Source organism: Rhododendron vialii, chromosome 13a (genome assembly GCF_030253575.1).
Source record: "Rhododendron vialii isolate Sample 1 chromosome 13a, ASM3025357v1".
NCBI lineage: Eukaryota > Viridiplantae > Streptophyta > Magnoliopsida > Ericales > Ericaceae > Rhododendron > Rhododendron vialii.
In genome coordinates, this window is record NC_080569.1 from 23,388,879 (window position 1) to 23,408,796 (window position 19,918).

Genomic DNA, 19,918 nt, shown 5'->3' on the forward strand with positions numbered 1-19,918 from the left:
TCGTACAGTTTTTTTTCGAATTTTATTCCTTTTAAGTTGATGTTTTGTTTAATTATTCGCATTTCAGTAATTCGTTTTAATTTTAGTTCTTCATTAAAGTTGTTCGTTGATACTTGTTTATTAATTTCTTTTGCTTATTTCGTATTCGGAACCATGTTTCAATTTAGGGTTTCCTTTGTTTATTGCTTAAAATATGAGTGAGTAACTTTTCTGAGGTTTGGTCGCTGGGTAAAGGCTCGCCCCGACCCAATCAGGATTCGTCTCGCAATTTTTTACACATTAATTTAATTAAATAATTTAGTTGGTGAAAACTACGTCCGTTGGACGAATTCGAGACATTGTCAGCGCTCATGTGAGCAGGAACGGGGGACCAAAACCTGTTTGCTGCTGTGTACGGGACCGGCAACCATAGGATTCGCATCCTTTGGAATTTCCAATTCTCCCTAAATTTAACTATTTTTTTAGAACCTTGAAAAGCGAGCAGATTTTGATTGGGTAGCAAGCGCTGGATTCTCTACAACCGTGCCTCTCTTTTTAATCATTTGAGCAAGTTATCTGTTAGTTGTAGTTAATTAATCAAATCGATAAGGGGTGGCTACCTAAGAGTCAGTTTAAATAAGTAACAATTCAAATTTTTAGTCAGCACACATCACCGTCTTTGTGGATTCGATTCCGGACTTACCGGATATTGTGCTACGTCGGTTTTCGCCCTACGCTTGGAACAACCCATTATTTTAGGACTAAAAATCGGTCAAACATTTTTGGCGCGCGAAGAATAATAATATGGTTCAGCTTCATGGCTAATCAGTAAAAATGGGAATTGTAATTTGGCAACCTATGGACCGATCCATAATTGTGACAAATATTTGTCTTCGACATTTACAATAAAAAGGGCCCACTGACTTTACAATGGAAAGAATTAAAAGAATTGGCAGGTTTTACTTAGGTGGGCCCATGAGGTACTAGGGCACTACTTTATTGGTTTAAAAGAAGGAAAAATAGGACTGCCAGAGGAGAGTAGAAAAGGGTTACGGAAGAATGGAATAGCAAACAGAGGAGAACGAGGCTGCCGTCAGAGGATCACGCGAAACGAAAAAAAAGCCGAGACCGAGACCAAGAACTACACAGAAGAAGGCGCTGTGATATCTTCTTGGATTCGCACGCACAACAAAGAACGGCAGCCAATTTTGTTTCGAGTTTCTTTTCCTTTCCAGTTAATTGAAGCTTTTTTTAATTACTCGTACTAAGGTAATTCGTTTTAATTTTTGTTCTCAATAAAAGTTGTACGTTTGTTTTTGTTTGGTTTGGATCTTTTGTTTATTTTCCGTATCGAGTTATAGAAGCATGTTTCAAGTTAGAGTTTCGTTTATTTCCTGCTTAATAATGAGTGAGTAGTTGTACAGGTAGGGTTTCGGGGTGATTAGCACGCCGTGGCTAGGTCGGACATGTCTTACTCCTATTTTGAAATAAAAATGAAAAAGCAATTTTAGGTTATTAAAGAACATTCGTTAGATGAATCTGGGCATCGTCGGAGCTCATGTGAACGAGAGAACGGGGGTCCAAAACCCATTCTTCGCTGTGCATGAGTATACGGCGACCATAGGATCTCGCATCTTGCGGGGTATCTTTTTCAAACTAAAGTTCTACGTTTTTAAGAACACTGAATGAAGCAGGTTAGTCAGGACTAGTTGCGAAGGCTATGAACCCCACGATCATTCCTCCTTTTAAATATCTGAAAAGTTCAATTATTTCGTAAGTTTACTTAATCTCAACCAAAACGACAAGGGGTGGCTACCTAAAAGCCAGTTTAAATAAGTAAAAACCCGAGTTTTTAAGTTAGCACACATTACTGGCTCTGTGGATTCGATTCCGGACTTACCGAATATTATGTTACGTCGGTCTCCGCCCTGAGCTTGGGGCAACCCATTAATTTAGGTCTAGGAATCCGTCAAGCATATACGACACACTACTTAAACAAAGAACTGTGTGAACAGATTTTAACAAATTTAGAAACGGGAAAAATACAACTCACAAACCGACGATTCCAGAAAATAAGAAGTAGATCGAGTCCAGTAATGGGTCACTATGTCCTCAGAGTAGATTTCACCCTCGCCAAGGTGCTCACGATTATGGACGTTTGCTTTCCAGGATGTAATGATCTTTACGTACGCAAACGCAACACTTCTAATGCGCGCCCCACGAACAAAACTATGCAGAACTCTCTTGGACTCTATATGCGGAGTGTAGGTGTGCTCTATGGATTTTTTGGATGCATGAAATGGCTTGACACAATCTGTTTTAATAGGCATACATGTGACTGTCCGCACATGTATGAGTTGGTTCACAAAGGGCCATGATCAAAAAGTAGCAATGGTTCGAAAATTGAAACCAACTGATGCAATGTTCCAAACCTTGCATTGGTTCGGTTCATTACTGAAAAGCCACGCACTGGTCCATATTCGAAAAGCCATGCGCTGGTTGGATTCAAAACCGAACAGCCACACCTATACGTTGGAAATTAAATTGGGTTGGAGTAAAATAACTTTGGCCCAAGCAAGCAAAGCCCAATTTATTTTAATTGAAGCTTGAGCCCGAGCCGAAAGGGCGGACAGTGATAGCACGATTAATGACCAACTTTGAGGCACAATTTTGTTCACATCTTAAAATGGTTTTGTCCAAGTAAATATTCAATCGTTGTCTCCTAACATCAATCAATATTTTCCAACTCGGACTCATCCACAACTAAGTGTGCGACTCAAAGATTTTATGCCCGAAAGATTGCAAAAAATCTTTCTATAAAACCATTTTTCTAACAAAGTGAACCGAAATAGAGAAAATTCTGTTCATACTCGATGGTCTCATTTGTGGGCCTATGGGTCAAACAAATACAGGTTGGAAGGAAATTTCAAACAAATATTTCATAGAAAAATAATGTATTAAATGTGCGTGAACGACTAATCGAACAATAATGGTGTGTGAAGTAAATTGAGTTCTTAGGGCAGTGGTGGTTCTTATGTAGGGGTGGCAAATTAGACCCAGACCCATTAATCAATCCAGACCCATTTATTAAAAAATAGACCCAACCCAACCCAATTATTAATTGGGTCAGAATGGGTCCAACTCATCTAACCCATTTATTAATTGGGTTTAATTGGGTTTTAATTGGATCAACTTAAATGACCCAATGGGCAAGGAGTATAACCCAACAAAGAAACCCTTTTAATCTTTTATCAATCGATATTGATCTCCTCCCTTCCTCGCAAGTCTCGACCTCTCTCGCCGAGCGAATCGTTTGTTCTTCTGAAGCTTCAGCCTTCAGGTACGTCTCTCTTTCTCTCTATCTCTCTCTCACATCTGGGATTTGTTCAAAAGCCCTAATCTCTATCGAAACCCTAGACCAATTTCCTCTGGTTGAAGTAGTAGTGGGTTGTGGTTCTAAAACTCTCGTTTGATTTCGGAAGGACATGGGACTATGCCTGTGCTTCTCGTGTTTGATTCCAGTTAAACAACCCACTTGGACAAACCAGAGGAAATTGGTTCTTCAATTTGGGTCTGTTCTTCAATTTGGGTCTGTTCTTTATGAATTTTATCTCTTTGGGCTAATCCTGAAACTATTTTTCTGCATGAAGAATTTGAAGAGGTGCGATGGAGGAAGAATTGGGAGAATTTAAAGATTTTGAAGTGGTTGATGAGTCTGCTTCAAGTGCTACGAGGAAATTTAGATGCACGACATCTTCAGTGTGGACAGAATTTGATAAATACAAGGATGGTTCTGGGAAAGAAAGGGCAAAATGTAAAAGGTGTGATCACAACTATCTTGCTGGAAAGAAAGGGTAATTTCTTTCGTGTGCGTTGTGGAGCACACATCTTGAATCTGATTGTTCAAGATGGCTTGAAAGTTATAGATAAAGTTGTGCATAACATACGTGAAAGTGTTAAATATGTACGAGGTTCCGATGCTAGAAAGTTGAGGTTTGTTGAATGTCTTCGAGAACTTCCTTTCACAACAAGCAAGAAAGTTTGTCAAGATATGCCAACGAGATGGAATTCAACCTACACGATGCTTGAGACTAGTCTCAAGCATCGATCTGCCTTTCTCCACTTGAGCATGATTGATCCATACAATAATACTTGTCCCTCGGAGGAGGAATGGAATATTGCAGAGAAAATAGCAAGGTTCTTGGAGCCATTTTTTCATATCACTACTCTCTTTTCAGGCTCTTATTATCCTACTGCAAACTTGTACTTTCATAGTGTGTGGAGAGTTCAAGTGCGCATTTTGAAAGAATTAGAAAGTGAGGATCAAGTAATTCAAGCAATGGCAAAAGTTATGAAAGAAAAATTTGGTAAATACTGGGATTGTTATAGTATTGTGTTGTCGTTTGCTATCATTTTAGATCCCCGATACAAGTTACAGTTCGTTGAGTTTTGTTATGAAAGGCTCTATGGCAATGAGGCGGTTAGTCGGGCGAAGATTCTTCGTGACAAATTATATGTCATTTTTAAAGGATATTTGCAGCACTCTACTGGAAATTCAAGCACTATGGCACAAATGTCATCTTGTGGAACACCTGATTGTGATACTAGAGATGATCTTGAGGGTTTTGATACATTTATGAGCCGACTTGTAGGTCCAAGTATAAGCAAGTCACAATTAGATATTTACTTGGAAGAGAGTAGACTTAACCATAGGGAACATGAGAACTTGAATGTCCTTGGATTTTGGAAAGAACAGTGTCATCGTTTCCCAGAACTTTCCCTGATGGCTCGTGATATACTGAGTATTCCTATAACTACAGTGGCCTCTGATTCGGCATTTAGTATTGGTGGTCGCATACTTGGTAAGTATCGAACTTCTCTTTTACCACAAAATGCCGAGGCTTTGCTATGTTCCCGTGATTGGTTATTTGGAGTACCAGGTAAATGTCTCACAGTTTAGTTTCTTGTATTCGTCCAATTTTTTAAGTAATTGTATATTGAACTCTATTCTTGTTTGTTGCTTCCTTACTAGATGCACAAGATGAAGACGAACGCTTGGTGGAGGATCTTGAGAACTTGTGCATTTCTCAATCGGATGCACATATGGATGATGAGTAAAGTGGAGCTAATTGGACATCCAAAAACTCTGACAGAAAAACTTATTCAGGAAGCCCTTTAGCGGTTGTTAGTACTGCTCAATATTTGAAATTCATAATTCTCCATTGTAGCATCTCAATTGTGGCCAGGAGGGTACTAGTTATTGAGTCGAGTATTTGTGATTGCTTGTTTGAGTCTATCGTGCAATTGCTGGGTCTCATCGGGAACTCCTACTGTTTTACTGTGTTAAATGTTAACCAAGGGAAAGTAATATATACAGAAAAATTCTATTTTCCTACAGAAAAATGTTAGTATATAGTATGTAATTGGGTTAATGGGCGGGTCGGGTTTAATTTTAAATAAATGGGTCGGGTCGGGTATGAGTAATTGAACTCATAATTAATGGGTCTAAATGGGTCAATGACCCATTAAAGACCCAACCCACTTGCAACTTGCCCATTTTGACCCAAACCCGCCCATTTGACACCCCTATTCTTATGGTTAGGGCGGCAGTTGATGGTGTTTATATGTTTGGGCGATTTTTGTTGGACGTAGATGGTTGTGATCTATGGGAGAACATGTTTAAATTGAGAAAATCTCATTTACGAATGTGTTGTAAACACTTGTTTACAACACTCAACCGTGGCCGTTTAAAAGTGTTTTGGACGGTCGGGATGTTAATAAAACTTTTCCTAGGAAGAGTTAAACTTTTTCTTGAAAAAGTTTCATTAAAATCCGGACCATTCAGAACATTTTGGATGGCTGTAATTGGTTGATGCTGTTCGTAAATAAGGGTAGGTTTAGATTAAAAAGTTAGGTAACTTATTTTTTTGTCTTTATTCAAAAAAAATTTGCATTTATTTGTTTTGCATTTAAACTTTTGCGACTTATTGATTCGTCTCATCAAAATGAATTAAAAAGGTAAAAAAATAAGATCGAAACTTATAATTTTCTGAATAGAGACAAAAATAACTCAAAAAGAAACTCATTCTACTTATTTTTGTCTTTTTTTAAAAATTTATGAGTTTCGATCAAAATTTTACCCCATCTCCTAACGTACAGAATCTCTCTATCTCTACTTGAGCAATAATATAGGACTCATAATAGGAGTATGTTTTTTTTTTTTTGTCTTGAAAGGAAGAGGAGGAGAGCATCAGAACGAACATCACGGCATCCAATTTCTAATTATGTTTTGTTCCAATTATCAAATCATCTCTTTTTCATGTGTACCTATACAGATGCAAAGAGGGAAAAAAAAAAAGAATTTTTGTTATTTTTTTTCTTGATTTAGTTATCATTGACGATGATGCAAAGAAGGCTGAAGATAAGTTGGTCTTCTATGAGATATAGTTGGGACCAGATTTGGGGATGGTTGAAGAGGCAGATGAAAACAAGTAGGTATTTACCATTTTTGAACATTGCTTCTCTATTTCTATCGAACAACTGTTCACAAGTTATGTATTAAAATAATATTTCCTTTTCTCTCCTCCCTAGCAATCTTTCGTTCTATCTTCTTCTCTTTGCAACTCTCTCTCTCTCTCTACAAAGTGGAATTATCCCGATTTCGTATAATCAACTTTTGAGTTTGAATGGGGTGAAATGAATTACGTGGAGCTCTTTTTCGTGTTCAATTTGGTGGATTAGAGAAGAATTTCAGGTTTCTTGAATTTGAATTTAGGGTTTTTCTTAGTAGGATTTGGGGGTGACTGATAGTCTACTTTTGAAATCTTGAGCTAAGCTTTGTCAAGGGATCTTGGAATTCTTTGTCAATTATTGTTGGAAAATTATCAGCTTCTCATTTGTTTGAGACTGGATTTTGCTTGTTTTTGACTTCATGTTCTTCAACTCCCGAAAAAAGGAAGACCTAGTTGGGGTTTGCTTTGCCGAGGTGGAGGAAACTCAAGAAAAATTAAATATAAATGATAAAAGATAAAGGAAAAGAGTAAAAAAAATGTATATTTTAATTGTTGTTAGGTAAAATAGATAGTATTAGTGTAGTTCTGAGAAAAAAAGATGATAGCTAAAGTAGAATTGAGAGCTATTTACAAGGTAATATACTTACCCATTGGTAAACTTGCTCTAACAAATGCAAATTTTTGAATTAAATTTTTTTTGGTCCAAACGAATTATTAAGCAAAACCACTCATCAATTCTCATGAGGAAAAAAAAACTAGAGAGGAAAGAAATGGAAAACGCAAAGAAATAAAAAGGATGCTTATGCTTAATTTCGAGTTGTAATGGATTGGAGTGTTTTTCTTTTGATGCTTATATATATATATTTTTTGGTGTTTTGGTTGGTTGTTTTGAGCTGTGTGATTTTTTGGATTCATTTTAGTGTTTACTCTCTCATTTAAATTAAAGGGGTGGGCCAATTTCCAAAGTTTCGTTGTTCACTCTCTCCTTTTTTCCAACGTTAACTTCACCTCTTCCCCTCCACTGTAAATAAAGTTTACCTTTACTCTTTCATCTACCCTCTGGTCTTCTTCCTCATCAACGGAACACAGAAGTGGGGCCACGTCAACATCATTATTTTTAAGAGAACTGGGGCCAAGGCAGGAACATTTTTTGAAAAAAATTTTAAGAAAGTTTTTTGGAAAGTGAAAAAAAAGAGATTCAAACAAAGTATTATGCGGTGTTTGATTTGGTATTTGAATTTTTTTTTTAAAATAGTAGAAGTAATAAATGAAGAGAGATAGAAAGAAAAATATTAGAAATATGAGAAATCTAGAGAGACTTTTTTGAAAAATACTTTTAAAAAGGAAAAGAACAAGGCATTAATCTTTGTAATCTTTCATAAAGATTAATAATTTTTTTCTTAAAAAATAGATAAAAAAAAAATAAAAAGGATGAGGAAGGGGCCCACACAAAATGAATTATTGATGCCACGCCTTCTCGATCGTGGACCAATTCATGAATAGTCTTTGCTGAATAGTACTCCTACTATGCTACTATAGCATTTCTTTGTAGTTTCTCATACATTAAATGCAGAGTCATTGATGAGCCGATTGGGAGCTGGCCAATTTCGTAGCCGACGAAAAAACTCTGACAATTCTCTCTCTTTCGAAAAATTATACTATGCCCCAAGTGCATAGTCATGTGGTGCCTCAGGGGCTCTTTGTACCAGACAAATATGAATGGACCATTGAAATATGTGGTGCAGAAAGCCTTGGGACACTACATGGCCATACTCCGGAGGCATGGAATAATCTCTCCTCTCTCTCTCTGTCCGACACTTTTTGTTGGGGGAAGGGCGGCTCCTCTCCCCTCCTCTCTCTCTCCCCTTCAAATCTATCCTCTATAATTTCAGTAAGCCCCCATGTCGATGGGGCGGATCGTTGCCAAAGTACTTTGCCTGTGTGCTCTTTTTTTCTGACCTTTCTCGCTATGTGTTCTTTTTTCCTATCGTTTTGCAGTTTCATTGATATTATCAGACCGGCCCCGTTTTTGTCATTGTGAGAGTCGCATATGTGAAACAGGTTGGAAGAGATCTTCAAAATTAATTGTTGGGCAAAAAAGCAAAGGGTTACAAAAATAATTCTCACAATCAAAAGTTGTAAAATTTGTCTGAGGAGAGATGATGGTAATAAACAATTGGATCCTCAATTGATTGCGTGAATAAATGGCGGAAAGGAAATGAAGAAGAAAAGAGAGATGTACTCCATTTCTCTCGGTTTCGTAGGCTTTCTTCTTGTATTGTTTTTATTCAATTTCTTTTTAGTTTTGAGTTAAATTTTTTTGAATTATTCATTCGTCTAAGTAAAAAATTTATTTTTACCCAATTTTTTAAAATATTCGAGAAAAAGTTTAAAAAATTGAGCTCAACAAATTCAAGATGAATCAGAAAAGTAATTTTTTTTTATTTTTATCCAAAATTTTTAAAGAAATATTCAAAAAAAAAAAAAAGTCCAAAAAAACAGGGTCAACTGGTCAACGTGCTTGAACTGTCAATGCATGGAAAGCTCCAAGTTGAATAAATGCCAAACAAAATTGAGAACCAGGGGAAGTGATATGACCCATGCCATGCTGCGACCGGCATTCCAGTCCCGTCCCCCTCTAGCTCCTTCAATAATTGTTGTTGTTAGGAGTGCAAATGAGCAAGTTGAAGTGAGTTTTGTAGTGTTTGAATTTGGCTTGTTTATTAAATGAACTCAAAACTCAAGCATGTGCTAGGTTCATTGAGCATCTCTAACAAGAGATGTCAAAGCTGGGATAGACAAATTAACCGTCACTTTTGACATCTACTCACCTTTCAACTCTTATGCCTTCACTCTCGTCAAAGCTGACATGGCTTTGGCATAAACTTCTCGCCTGTCAATTTTGGCAGCTTGCTCTTCCCTGCAAATTTCAAATTGTAACTGTGGAAAAATCAACTGTTAGGGAGTTCAAAACTTTGGCATAAGGGTTGGAGAGGAGCCTTTAATGTCAAATAGAGATGCAAAAATGTCACACATGTCTTCAAAATAAATTGACAACTCCGATTTGAAGTCAATTGTTGGAGATGCTCTTATGTAAGCTTGCCGAGCCGGGCTAATTTACTTAATTAAGAAGTCTAATTGATCATATTAGTCGATCCAATATAATGACCCGAGTTTTTAAGTTTTGAGCTCGACTTATTTACAAAACAAATCTAAAACTCGATCTCGAGCTTGATTCAATTACTAAACGAGTCGATCCCAACCAAATTTAACCATAACGAGCCGAGCCACAAACAACTTGCGAGCAGTTTGTAGCCATTGGCCCACTTCCAAGTCGTCGGGGCCACAGCCATGATTTCTTTATCTCCCCTCCCCAACACTTACTTCTCCACCACTTACTTCTCCCCCCTCTCCCAATCTCCATTTTTTATCAAAAAATTGAAACCCCCAGAAGGCTGCTCCAGAATGGATAATTTGCTCCCCAGAAAGTCTCTGTTCGTTTACTCGATTTGCTTTCTTAGCCTTATCCCAATTACTAAAGGAGATTACCCACCTTTCTTTTCCTTGGACTGCCCAGACCCAACCCTTGGCACAACCAGCACCTACGCCCCAAACAGCACCTACAAAACAAACCTCGACACCCTCTTCTCCGCACTCTCCTCCCACTCCAGCAACGCATCCAACGGCTTTTACAACTTCACCGCCGGCACCAGCCCACCCGACATCGCCTACGGCCTCTTCCTCTGCCGTGGTGACATCTCCTCCGCCGTGTGTCAAGACTGCGTCGTTTACGCTACCCAAAATGTAGTCGAATGGTGCCCCAGGTCGAAGCGGGTGACGGTCTGGTTAGAAACGTGCATGTTGAGGTACTCCAACGAGTACATATTCGCCCGTCAGGATAGAGAGTTCGTGAGGATTTTGCACAACGCTTGGAACGTTACGGATAAGACCCATTTTAACAAAGTTTTGGGAGAGGTAATATTATGAAGTATTTTATACAGATTATGGATATACTCACGTATGATGCTTCTAATGTTTGAACAAAAATATGAACTCTTGTTCACTGTTCCTTTTTATATTTGGATGTTCGAGTCAGCTTGCGTGATACATCTCAAGCATTTTAGGGCTCTGGATATGATGACCAGGCAAACCCTCCAGTGATCCTAAGTTTAAAATGTTTGGCTCGTGAAATTCGAACATGAAAATTCAGGAAGAATAACAGATACTTAAGCAAGACGATAGGATACAATATTTGCAAATGTTCTTGTTCACGTGACCACTCTTATCTAGAAGTAGTTAATTTGATTTTTTATATGAAGTCACTGATTATCTGGTCCTCTATCCATCCTAAAGTTCGCGTTCATTAGTGTGTAAGGAGACATGCATTTAGGGTGTGTTCCGCTTTGCTCTCTTAAAAAATAAATACTTATTTATAAATTTTATGCTTAAAAATAACAGGCGTACTAAAATTAAAAAATATGTAATATGTATCTTGTTTCATAGATTTCGATGAAATTTATCAAATCCTACAAAAAAAATTAAAAAATTATTTTTATAACTCTATTATTTTTAGGGTTATTTTCGAGGACACCCCTTCAATTATCACGTTTTGTCAACATAACCCCCTCATGTTTAAAATTCATCAACCTCACCCCTTTATCTGTCAAAACTCATCAACTTCTCCCCTTCTGTCCAATTCTGTTAAGAAATGTTAGCAAAAACCATTAACTTGGACAGAATAAACATTTTGAAGCCTAAATTGCCCGGCCTTCTCTCAACCCTATTTCTCTCTCTCTCTCTCTCTCTCTCTCTCTCTCTCTCTCTCTCTCTCATCTTCTTCTCCCCAACCCTTTCCTTCAACATTAGAAAAACCAAAATTCCCTCCCCCCGAAAAATCGAAACCCAAACATTTAAAACCTAGCCAAAAAAAAAAAAAAGAGTGAAAAAAAAAAAACAAAAAAAGTTTGAAACCCCTATTCGTTCCATATGTTCCAGAGCAAAGAGAGAGCGACGAGAAGAACCAACCTAGCCACCATCCCCACCACCATTGCCTTCTCCACTCCGGCAAGTCGCTGACCTCTCCTGGGCTTCTCGCGACCATCACCACTGCATCGACACCGACGACGAGCTCGAACTTGGACCAATGTCTCTCTCTCGCTCTCTTGTCAATGACTCTTCGATTCTCCATCTTAGGGTTACAAAATTTGGGGACCCCCAAAAAGTTAGGGTTAGCATGTGATCCACTACGAAATTGGGGATTTTTTGTTTCTAGATGAGTTGATTGTGTAGTCTTGTGGTCTGTGTGTTTTTGCTAGTTTTCTGTTTGGGAGGCTTGCAAGAATGTTGGATGATGACAAACTTAACAAGTAAATTTGTTTTGGCCCAATAAAGAATCAGAACAATGGACAAATTGAAAAAGAGCTTAAACTTTTGCAAGGGTTAGAAAATAGCAGATGCTTCTCTATGGTCTACATTTCTACAATTTTTAGCGCCAATATGATTTGAACGAACTTCGGTGGAGGTGGTCGCCGGAGGTGGTGATGAGGGTCGGCGGTGGCGGTGCAGTGGTAATGAATTTGTCCTCCACCTCCCCCCCCCCCCCGCTCTCTTTCTCTCTCTCTCTCTCTCTCTCTCAAACCAAAAGGAGGAAGGAGCTTTGAATTTGGGAATTTTCTTTGTTTTGCTCGTTTTTTTTTTTTTTGTGCCGGGTGAAAAGATGGGGCCCACTGATGATTTGGGACCATGTTGTAATGGTGTTGTATATTGTCATTGTAGCATTTCTGAAAGGGTAATTTAGTCTTTTTATGTGTTTCCATCCAAGTTTCTAACAGAAATGAGGGGAGGGGGTGAAGTTGATGAGTTTTGATAGATGAGGGGGTGAGGTTGATGAGTTTTAAACATGAGAGGGTCATGTTAACAAAATGTGATAGTTGAAGAGGTGTCCTTGAAAATAACCCTTATTTTTAAGTTTGAAAATAAGTCTTTATTTTTTAAGTCCTTATTTGAGGATCTGGAACGGGGCCTTAGTTCTTTAAGTGAGTTTAAACTTATTTATTATTGAATTTTCCTCTATTAACAGTTCATCGATTTTTTTTTGAAGAAAAATAAGAAGAGTGAAGATATATTTTGAGACACCTCAAAATGAAAATACAGACCAAAATTATTGATTTAATGAAGTTATTTTATGTAAATAATATACACATATGTTGAGTGTATAAAGTTAAAGATTATATGAATATTTAAGGAAAGCAATTTTTTAAAACCTACAATCATATATATCCAAATAGCTACCTGGTTTTTTTTTTTTTTTGGTCAAAAGTGAGAATATTGTATTGATAAACGCCAGCGGCACTTACATAACTGAGATCACAATAGCAACCTGGTTAGCCAATGCAATTTTGTTCACCCTCCTTAAAAGAATGTGAGTATTATCTTCTTTCTAATTTATTGATTAAAATAGTGTAGGTCTTACCTCACGAATACACTTTTTTTCGCGACAAATTGAACAATTATACTCCTATAAGCAACGATATTCTAATGGTGCAAATAGTGTATTTCTTTTGTATTTTTGTGTGTTTGTCCTTGTCAAATTCTGAGTGCCATATGTGGGCCATACGAAAAGTGGTAATTGGGAAAATATCTTTGGACCCTGGTCACCGGACACCTTTTATGAAGTCCATGTTAAAGTTTAATGACACAACTTTAATGATCGAGACCTGCTTCCCCCTCCTCCCCTTGCCAAAAAAGTCATAAATACCCTAACCCACCCTTTTAACTGAATTCTTTTTTTATTTAATTTCATAATTCTTTTATCTTATTTATTTAATTCATTTCTTTATTTATTTAATTTTAATTTGGCTAACTCAAATTATATTTTCAACAAGTATATATTTTTTACATTTAAATTTGACTTTATATTTAAGAACTTTATATTATTTTAATTAGTTAATTAATTTGTCTTAACAATAAATAATAAATAAATAAACTTCTAACCAATAATAATAAATTCAAACAAAATTTCATTTTATTATAATTGAGTACATATAGACAATACATGAATATATATATATAATACAAATTCTAATCAATATTTCCTCCAAATTCTACTCCCGGTGCGCTTGGTGTTGTACTCATTACTTCGGACCACAAATGAATACGTATTGCATAACTATTAGCCCATCCTCTAGCTTTGTTCGATGCATGGTGCCACCACCATAATAGGATGGGTGATACAAGGTAATGAGGGTGTAAGAAAACTTGCACGAAGTGATTGCCAACACGGGTCGAATATGAGAGCCTTAACCTCTTATGCCTTTCTGGTAATTTAGTTTGGCGTGTCTTTACTCCGTGGTATATAAAAAAAATTTGATTTTTATGTTAAATCTAGTTCTTACTTTTTGCAACCACTTAACTATTGGTATGAATTACACTTGAAAAGGTTATGGACGATATTGCCCATCGGACTTCGAGTGATGACTCAGGTAAGAAATTCGCGACTGCACAAGTTAATTACTCATCCCTTGAGACGTTGTACGGACTAGCGCAATGCACGCCGGATATATCTGATTTTGATTGCAATACCTGCCTTCGGGCTTGTATCTCGACTTTTCCGAGTTGCTGTGATGCAAGACGAGGAGTGATAGTTCGGTTTCCGAGCTGTAATGTCAGGTATGAGACATACCCATTTTACAACGCCAGCTTCGGTGCCGCTCCGCCGCCACCTACGGCAGTCCTCCGTCCTCCTCCTGGTACTACTACTACAAGCAGCCCTGGTAAAACTTTCTTTTGTAAATTAAGCATGGATTTGGAATTTAATTTTTGAAGTTTATAGAATTGTCTAGTATCCATAATTTGTTACTCCTGTCGTTCCATATTCTTGGTTCTTCTTTCTTTTAGATGTGAAAGAAAATTTTTGTTCCTTTCTAAGTCTATCCTTTAAATACACATTTAGAAGTGAAAAAAGTGGACACTGTCAGACCGCTTTTCCATTATATCTCCTAAAATCAATCGTGAATCGTCACTAATTGACTAAAGACATGATTTGTCGAATCCTTGATCATACATTGCATCAAGTGTTTGATTGCGGAAACGCCTTGAATCGTCAAGCCCTCCAAAATGCTTCCAGAAACCCACCGGAACAACGACTCCAGTAGTTGTATACTTGAATCAATGTTTTAAGGAACTTCTTGGAGTTCTGCTGGATGCCCAATGATCAATCTATCATGCATTTTCTCCAAGAAACAAAGCGAAGACCCCTTAATATCTTCTGAGGTTTTGACAAAGAGAGGGGCATGTTAAGAAAAAAATGCTGTTAATAATTTAAATATAGTGTTTTACAGACGGCGTTTTCGCCTTAACTCCCACAACTTAAAGGATCAAGTATATGGGATGAAAGGCGTTTATCAATTAAAGTTGCAAAAAGTGAGCGATTGTGTGGTGTTAAATCAATTAATTCAAGTTGTTCGATGTTGACTCGTACTTAGCTTGTTAAAATCTAATTCGAGACTAGTTTTGAACATGTACATTTTTCAAACTCGTTTAGTTTTCGACCGAAGCTTGAATACCAATACGCTCGAGATCGTGATCAGCTAGATTAAAGGCTTCTTTTAGACGCATGTTCAACAAATCAAACCTTATATAATATTCAATTTTTTTTCAAACAAGCTGAAAATAAACACTACATACTCGAATTAGATTGTTTAATTGCGGCCTTAGTCACTGCAACCTTTTGCTAATGAAACAATTTTAATAATGCAGGAAATGGGGGAGTCTCATGGCAAGTAATCGCTGCCGTTGTAGCTTCAATTGGGGTCGTTGTTATTCTTTTCATAGCAGGCTTCTGTTTCGTAACTAGAAGGGCGAAGAAGAAACATAATTCTGTAGAAGAAGACAATGGTAAGAACGAGGGGAAATTTCCAAATTACCCCCACACTAAACTAAAGAAACTTCTTCTTGCCAGAACAAACTGAAGAAAGAGTGATAGAGACAACAAAACAACTTCTTGTCCTTTCTTGTTTTTACCATTTGTTCTTAATTTCAACTTTTGATTTGTCCAGTTGGGGATGACATCTTAAAAGTGCAGTCCTTGCAATATGATTTGGGTACAATTGAAGCTGCCACAAACAACTTCTCAAACGATAACAAAATTGGTGAAGGTGGATTTGGTCTGGTCTACAAGGTACTTTTTTTTAATTATGCAAAAAACCGTTTTGACATTTGCAGAAGTTGTCCTAATTTGGATCTATGAGTTTCATGAGATGTTTTGTATTCTTAGGGTTTACTTCCAGATGGCCAAGAGATAGCTGTGAAGAGACTATCTCGAACCTCAGGACAAGGTGCACAAGAATTCAAGAATGAGGTGTTATTGGTTGCCAAGCTCCAGCATAGAAACCTTGTGAGGCTACTTGGATTTTGCTTGGAAGGAGAAGAAAAGATACTCATTTACGAGTTTGTGCCCAACAAGAGCCTCGATTACTTTTTATTCGGTTAGGCAATCTAAACGCCTCTTCATCAGTACTGCTTGTTTCTAATTTCCATTGCTATGAATGTCAAGTCTCGGAATCCAATAAGGTATTAACTGTCAAACAAAAATCATAGCTGAATGGTACACAATACGAATTGTGTGTTGACACTATTTATACACAGATTTTTAATGGCTTCCAAGTTAAAAAACTCGTGTTACGAAAAGGAGAAATTAGTTTTTTCCATGTTAAGCACTCCTATTACACGTTTGTGCCTAAAATAGGAAGATAATTAAATTCCAATGAACCGAGATTAAGGCGTTTGGTCGGAGTAACCACTATAATAAATTCTCTTCTTTATATGTTGGTGAATGTATTCTTTCCGATCCAAATTAATCAATCAAGTCAGTGAAGTAAGCGTGTCGCCGATCACTCTGGCCGGGTGGGTATTGTTGGTGTGTTGACGTGGCACAGGCACGGAAAAAAGTACGGGCATAAAAAAAGCATGGGCATGGAATGACATGATTAACAATTTTATTTTGCTAAGCAAAACAAAAATCTCATTGGTTAATGGTCTTTATTGTAGAAAACATGATTCCAATTAGTAAGATGAATTTTCTGATAAAAATGGACCATTTAGTTCTCAAATTTACAAGTATGCCACCGAGTATTTTTGGGCCTTACTTTGATTGGATGCATGTTGAGCCTCTTTTTATCTTTGGACGGTTATTTGGGAATATACTACATAGGATTACTACATATTTTGGGGTCCAAAAACTCTGTCATTTTTTGGGCCTAAAGCCGTGACACTTTGAGCTTTAGCCCAAGGCCGGTCCTGATGAGACCACTTTAACATGTTCTTATGCTTATGTATCAATTTTGAGAAACCAAATAACATAATACATATTTCCCAGTCTAGTTCTTTATTCTAACTTGAACTTGCATTTCAACCTGATCAATGCGTAGACCCACAAGAGCAGGAGAAGCTGGATTGGTCAAGACGTTACAAGATTATAGGAGGAGTAGCCCGGGGGATGTTGTACCTTCATGAAGACTCCCGGCTTAGAATTATACACCGTGATCTCAAAGTCAGCAATATCTTGTTAGATGTTGATATGGATCCAAAAGTTTCAGATTTTGGCATGGCTAGGATCTTTGGAAATGATCAAACTCATGGAAATACACGTCGAGTCGCTGGCACATTGTAAGTAGTGTCCTTGCATCTCTTATGTTCATTTTTCTATAATTTGCATTAACAGGCACTGACTTATATATACAATCTCAATCTATGCATCATTGGTGTTAGACTTGTTCCACATTGTTCATTTAAGCCACCCAAGCTTGATTAATTATATTTGGAAACTACTACACCTATTACCAATTAGTTTTAGGTTGGAACCTTTCAAAAATCTAACAATTAGGATTCATCAAAAGCTGAACCTTAGGAAAAACAAACACATGTGCTTAATGTTTTTGAACAACGAGTGCCTAACTGCTTAATGTCAATTCATGGACTTTACTAGTAATGATTTCAACACTTGCTTCTCTTAACAATAGTCCTTTTCTTTACATAAATTCTTGACATATATATTTTACTAGTTGGATAGATAGTTTGTTAAATCAACTATAATCAGTCAAAAAAAGTAGTGTCATGAAAAAAGGGGAGACCAGGCTAAACCTTTGTTCACATCCCTATGTCACGTACTTTTTGAGTTTTTGTGCATTATGACCTCAATTTTTTCAAGTCTGATTTTTTTCGCAAACCTTTTTGTTCACATCCCTTATGAAAAAAGGGAGGTCAGGCTAAACCTTTGTTCACATCCCTTTCCTTTTTGTCTTCCATTAATTTATGATTAACTGATAATGGTGGCTTGCAGTGGTTACATGTCTCCAGAGTATTTAATAAATGGAAAGTTCTCCGCGAAGTCTGATGTGTTTAGCTTTGGTGTCTTGATTCTGGAGATTATTTCTGGCAAGCAGAACAACTTTTACCATTCAGATGATGCGGCAAACCTTATGAGCTATGTAAGCTTTTTAGCCATGCATTTTAATTGCTACTTTGTCTATCCCATATTGCTAGCTAGTCTTCTATCCAATTTAGGGATGTTCGAGTATGTATGTCTTTGTTGAAAGTTCTTAAAATTATCCTTCATAAGAAGATATAGATATATGCATGTCAACCAGTAAAACATAGTATTAATGCATGCCGTCAATAATGTCTTTAAAATTCAATCTATTCACTGCACTTCCTTTTAAACGTAACCCTTAATATATATTGGACATAACATTGGGAGTATCTTCCTCTTTATAGTGCCAATATCATCGCATCCACAATTCATGTTAGTATTGAATTGCTGCAGGCTTGGAAACTCTGGAGGGAACGAACGCCCTTGGATCTGTTGGATCCCGCTCTTGAAGGGTCGTATACAAGAAATGAAGTCACTAGATGTATCCATATTGCCTTGTTGTGCGTCCAAGATGATCCGGATGCTAGACCTTCTATGGCAACAATAGTTCTGATGCTCAATAGCTATTCCACTACGTTGCCACTTCCTCAACAGCCGAGATTCTTAGGCCGGAGTGGACAAGGGTCGAATATTATTCCAGAGTTACAGCCGGATCAGTCTATGAGCAATTCAATACAGTCGACTGTGAATGAAGCATCAATCAGTGAAGTAGAACCCAGATGATGTTGTAAGCTCCATAGGCCGAGATCCGTTTGGTTGGCACATTCATGGTGAAAATTGATTTTTGCATGTATTCCCCAATTATCCAGTTGTACGCTTATTTAATTTATTTTTAGAGTGTAGCTAGGTTATGGAAAGAAATCTTATATGGTTGTGTTTTTTGTTTTTTCTGAGTGCAGTAGCGTTTCGTCAAGTTGTTAGTGTGATTGGCCTTTTTTGCATATATAGCGACAAACCATATGTGCTTGTAATCGTTTCAAATTACATGTATTTTTTCCTTTGGGTTTGGGTGGTAGAGAGTCTAGGTGAGTTTAGCTTTTTTACCAGAATCTTTGACATTCAAAACAATTATATAGTTGGCTCTAGGGTATTAAATCGCATTTTTGAGAAGCGTAACGGTATCGATGATACGGTCTTATATCGGCCGATATCAGATCATGTCAATCGGAAAGCTCCTATTATGATGCTCCAAACCGGAAAGCTTTGCTGGGTTTGGTCTCACTATTATTTCTCCTTCATATCCAAACTCCCATTTTTGCTCAAAAAAAAGCTTGATGGGGCATTGTTTGTATAAAAAATGGACCACTCTTGTCAAAGAGGTCCATCCCAGATAGTAAGAGATATTCGCATCAGGAGATATTCATGATGACGAACCAATGGGTGTCACGTTGATGTGGCAGGAGGTATTTGTGCTGACATGGCAGGGTGACACATGGCAATACGTGATAGAATCTATAACTCCCCTAGTACATGGGCTTAAATCAAGGAAAGTGTGGGGGCTCCGTTCCGGATAGTTCGTACTTTCTGAATGTTGGTTCGAGGTTAGCTCCTGGCTCCTTATTCTGTCCTACAAAACGAAGCACGACTAAAAGACCACGCCGGAGGTTCTCCGGGATGGCCCTCCGGTGTAAGAGTCAGTTTGCTTGCAAGGAAGAGTTAGGGATTGGGAGCTAAGGTTTTGTTTGTGCGTACCTCTCCCAAGAAGGCATAATGGGATATTTATAGCGAACCCTTAGCTTGGTTTCCAAGATTGCACCAACGCTCAACACGCGTCGGCTGATGTCACTCTTACATCACGTTTAGGGTTTTGCAACCGTTTTCTTGATGAGCTGGCACCTTCATGTGCCCCCTCCATCATTATCCTCATAACCGTTTAGATAACGTCACGACCATCATCATTGCCACGGTTATTGTTCTAACGCAGACGGGCTGGATCGTCGGCCATGATTCACTCGGCACCGAGCATGTTATGTGACCTTCGGCAGCTATCCAAACGAAC

At 37.6% G+C, this 19,918-nt stretch overlaps 2 protein-coding genes across 2 annotated transcripts; both read left to right on the forward strand.

Moving 5' to 3' along the window:
- The first annotated feature begins 2,075 nt into the window (after positions 1 to 2,075).
- Positions 2,076 to 5,326, forward strand: LOC131314018 (zinc finger BED domain-containing protein RICESLEEPER 2-like). The gene is made up of 4 exons (XM_058342516.1): positions 2,076 to 2,243; positions 3,502 to 3,568; positions 3,630 to 4,919; positions 5,012 to 5,326. Exons 1-4 carry the CDS (start codon positions 2,076 to 2,078, stop codon positions 5,095 to 5,097), a joined length of 1,611 nt encoding a protein of 536 aa, XP_058198499.1. The 3' UTR covers positions 5,098 to 5,326.
- Positions 5,327 to 9,821: 4,495 nt separating this feature from the next.
- LOC131313371 (cysteine-rich receptor-like protein kinase 10) lies at positions 9,822 to 18,917 on the forward strand. Its single transcript, XM_058341647.1, has 8 exons — positions 9,822 to 10,466; positions 13,930 to 14,263; positions 15,249 to 15,386; positions 15,548 to 15,669; positions 15,766 to 15,976; positions 16,919 to 17,156; positions 17,830 to 17,977; positions 18,313 to 18,917. The coding sequence occupies exons 1-8, from the start codon at positions 9,843 to 9,845 to the stop codon at positions 18,640 to 18,642; spliced, it is 2,145 nt and encodes a 714-aa protein (XP_058197630.1). The 5' UTR covers positions 9,822 to 9,842; the 3' UTR covers positions 18,643 to 18,917.
- Positions 18,918 to 19,918: the final 1,001 nt, after the last annotated feature.

What these genes read in the sequence shown, in the direction of transcription:
- LOC131314018 (XM_058342516.1), top strand. Translation starts at nt 2,076, where the DNA reads ATGGGTCACTATGTCCTCAGAGTAGATTTCACCCTCGCCAAGGTGCTC. An exon ending in TTGGACTCTATATGCGGAGT is followed by an intron (nt 2,244 to 3,501) that starts GTAGGTGTGCTC and finishes GTTTGATTCCAG; the next exon opens with TTAAACAACCCACTTGGACA. An exon ending in TTGGTTATTTGGAGTACCAG is followed by an intron (nt 4,920 to 5,011) that starts GTAAATGTCTCA and finishes CTTCCTTACTAG; the next exon opens with ATGCACAAGATGAAGACGAA.
- LOC131313371 (XM_058341647.1), top strand. Translation starts at nt 9,843, where the DNA reads ATGATTTCTTTATCTCCCCTCCCCAACACTTACTTCTCCACCACTTAC. An exon ending in TACTACTACAAGCAGCCCTG is followed by an intron (nt 14,264 to 15,248) that starts GTAAAACTTTCT and finishes TTAATAATGCAG; the next exon opens with GAAATGGGGGAGTCTCATGG. An exon ending in CCTCGATTACTTTTTATTCG is followed by an intron (nt 15,977 to 16,918) that starts GTTAGGCAATCT and finishes ATCAATGCGTAG; the next exon opens with ACCCACAAGAGCAGGAGAAG.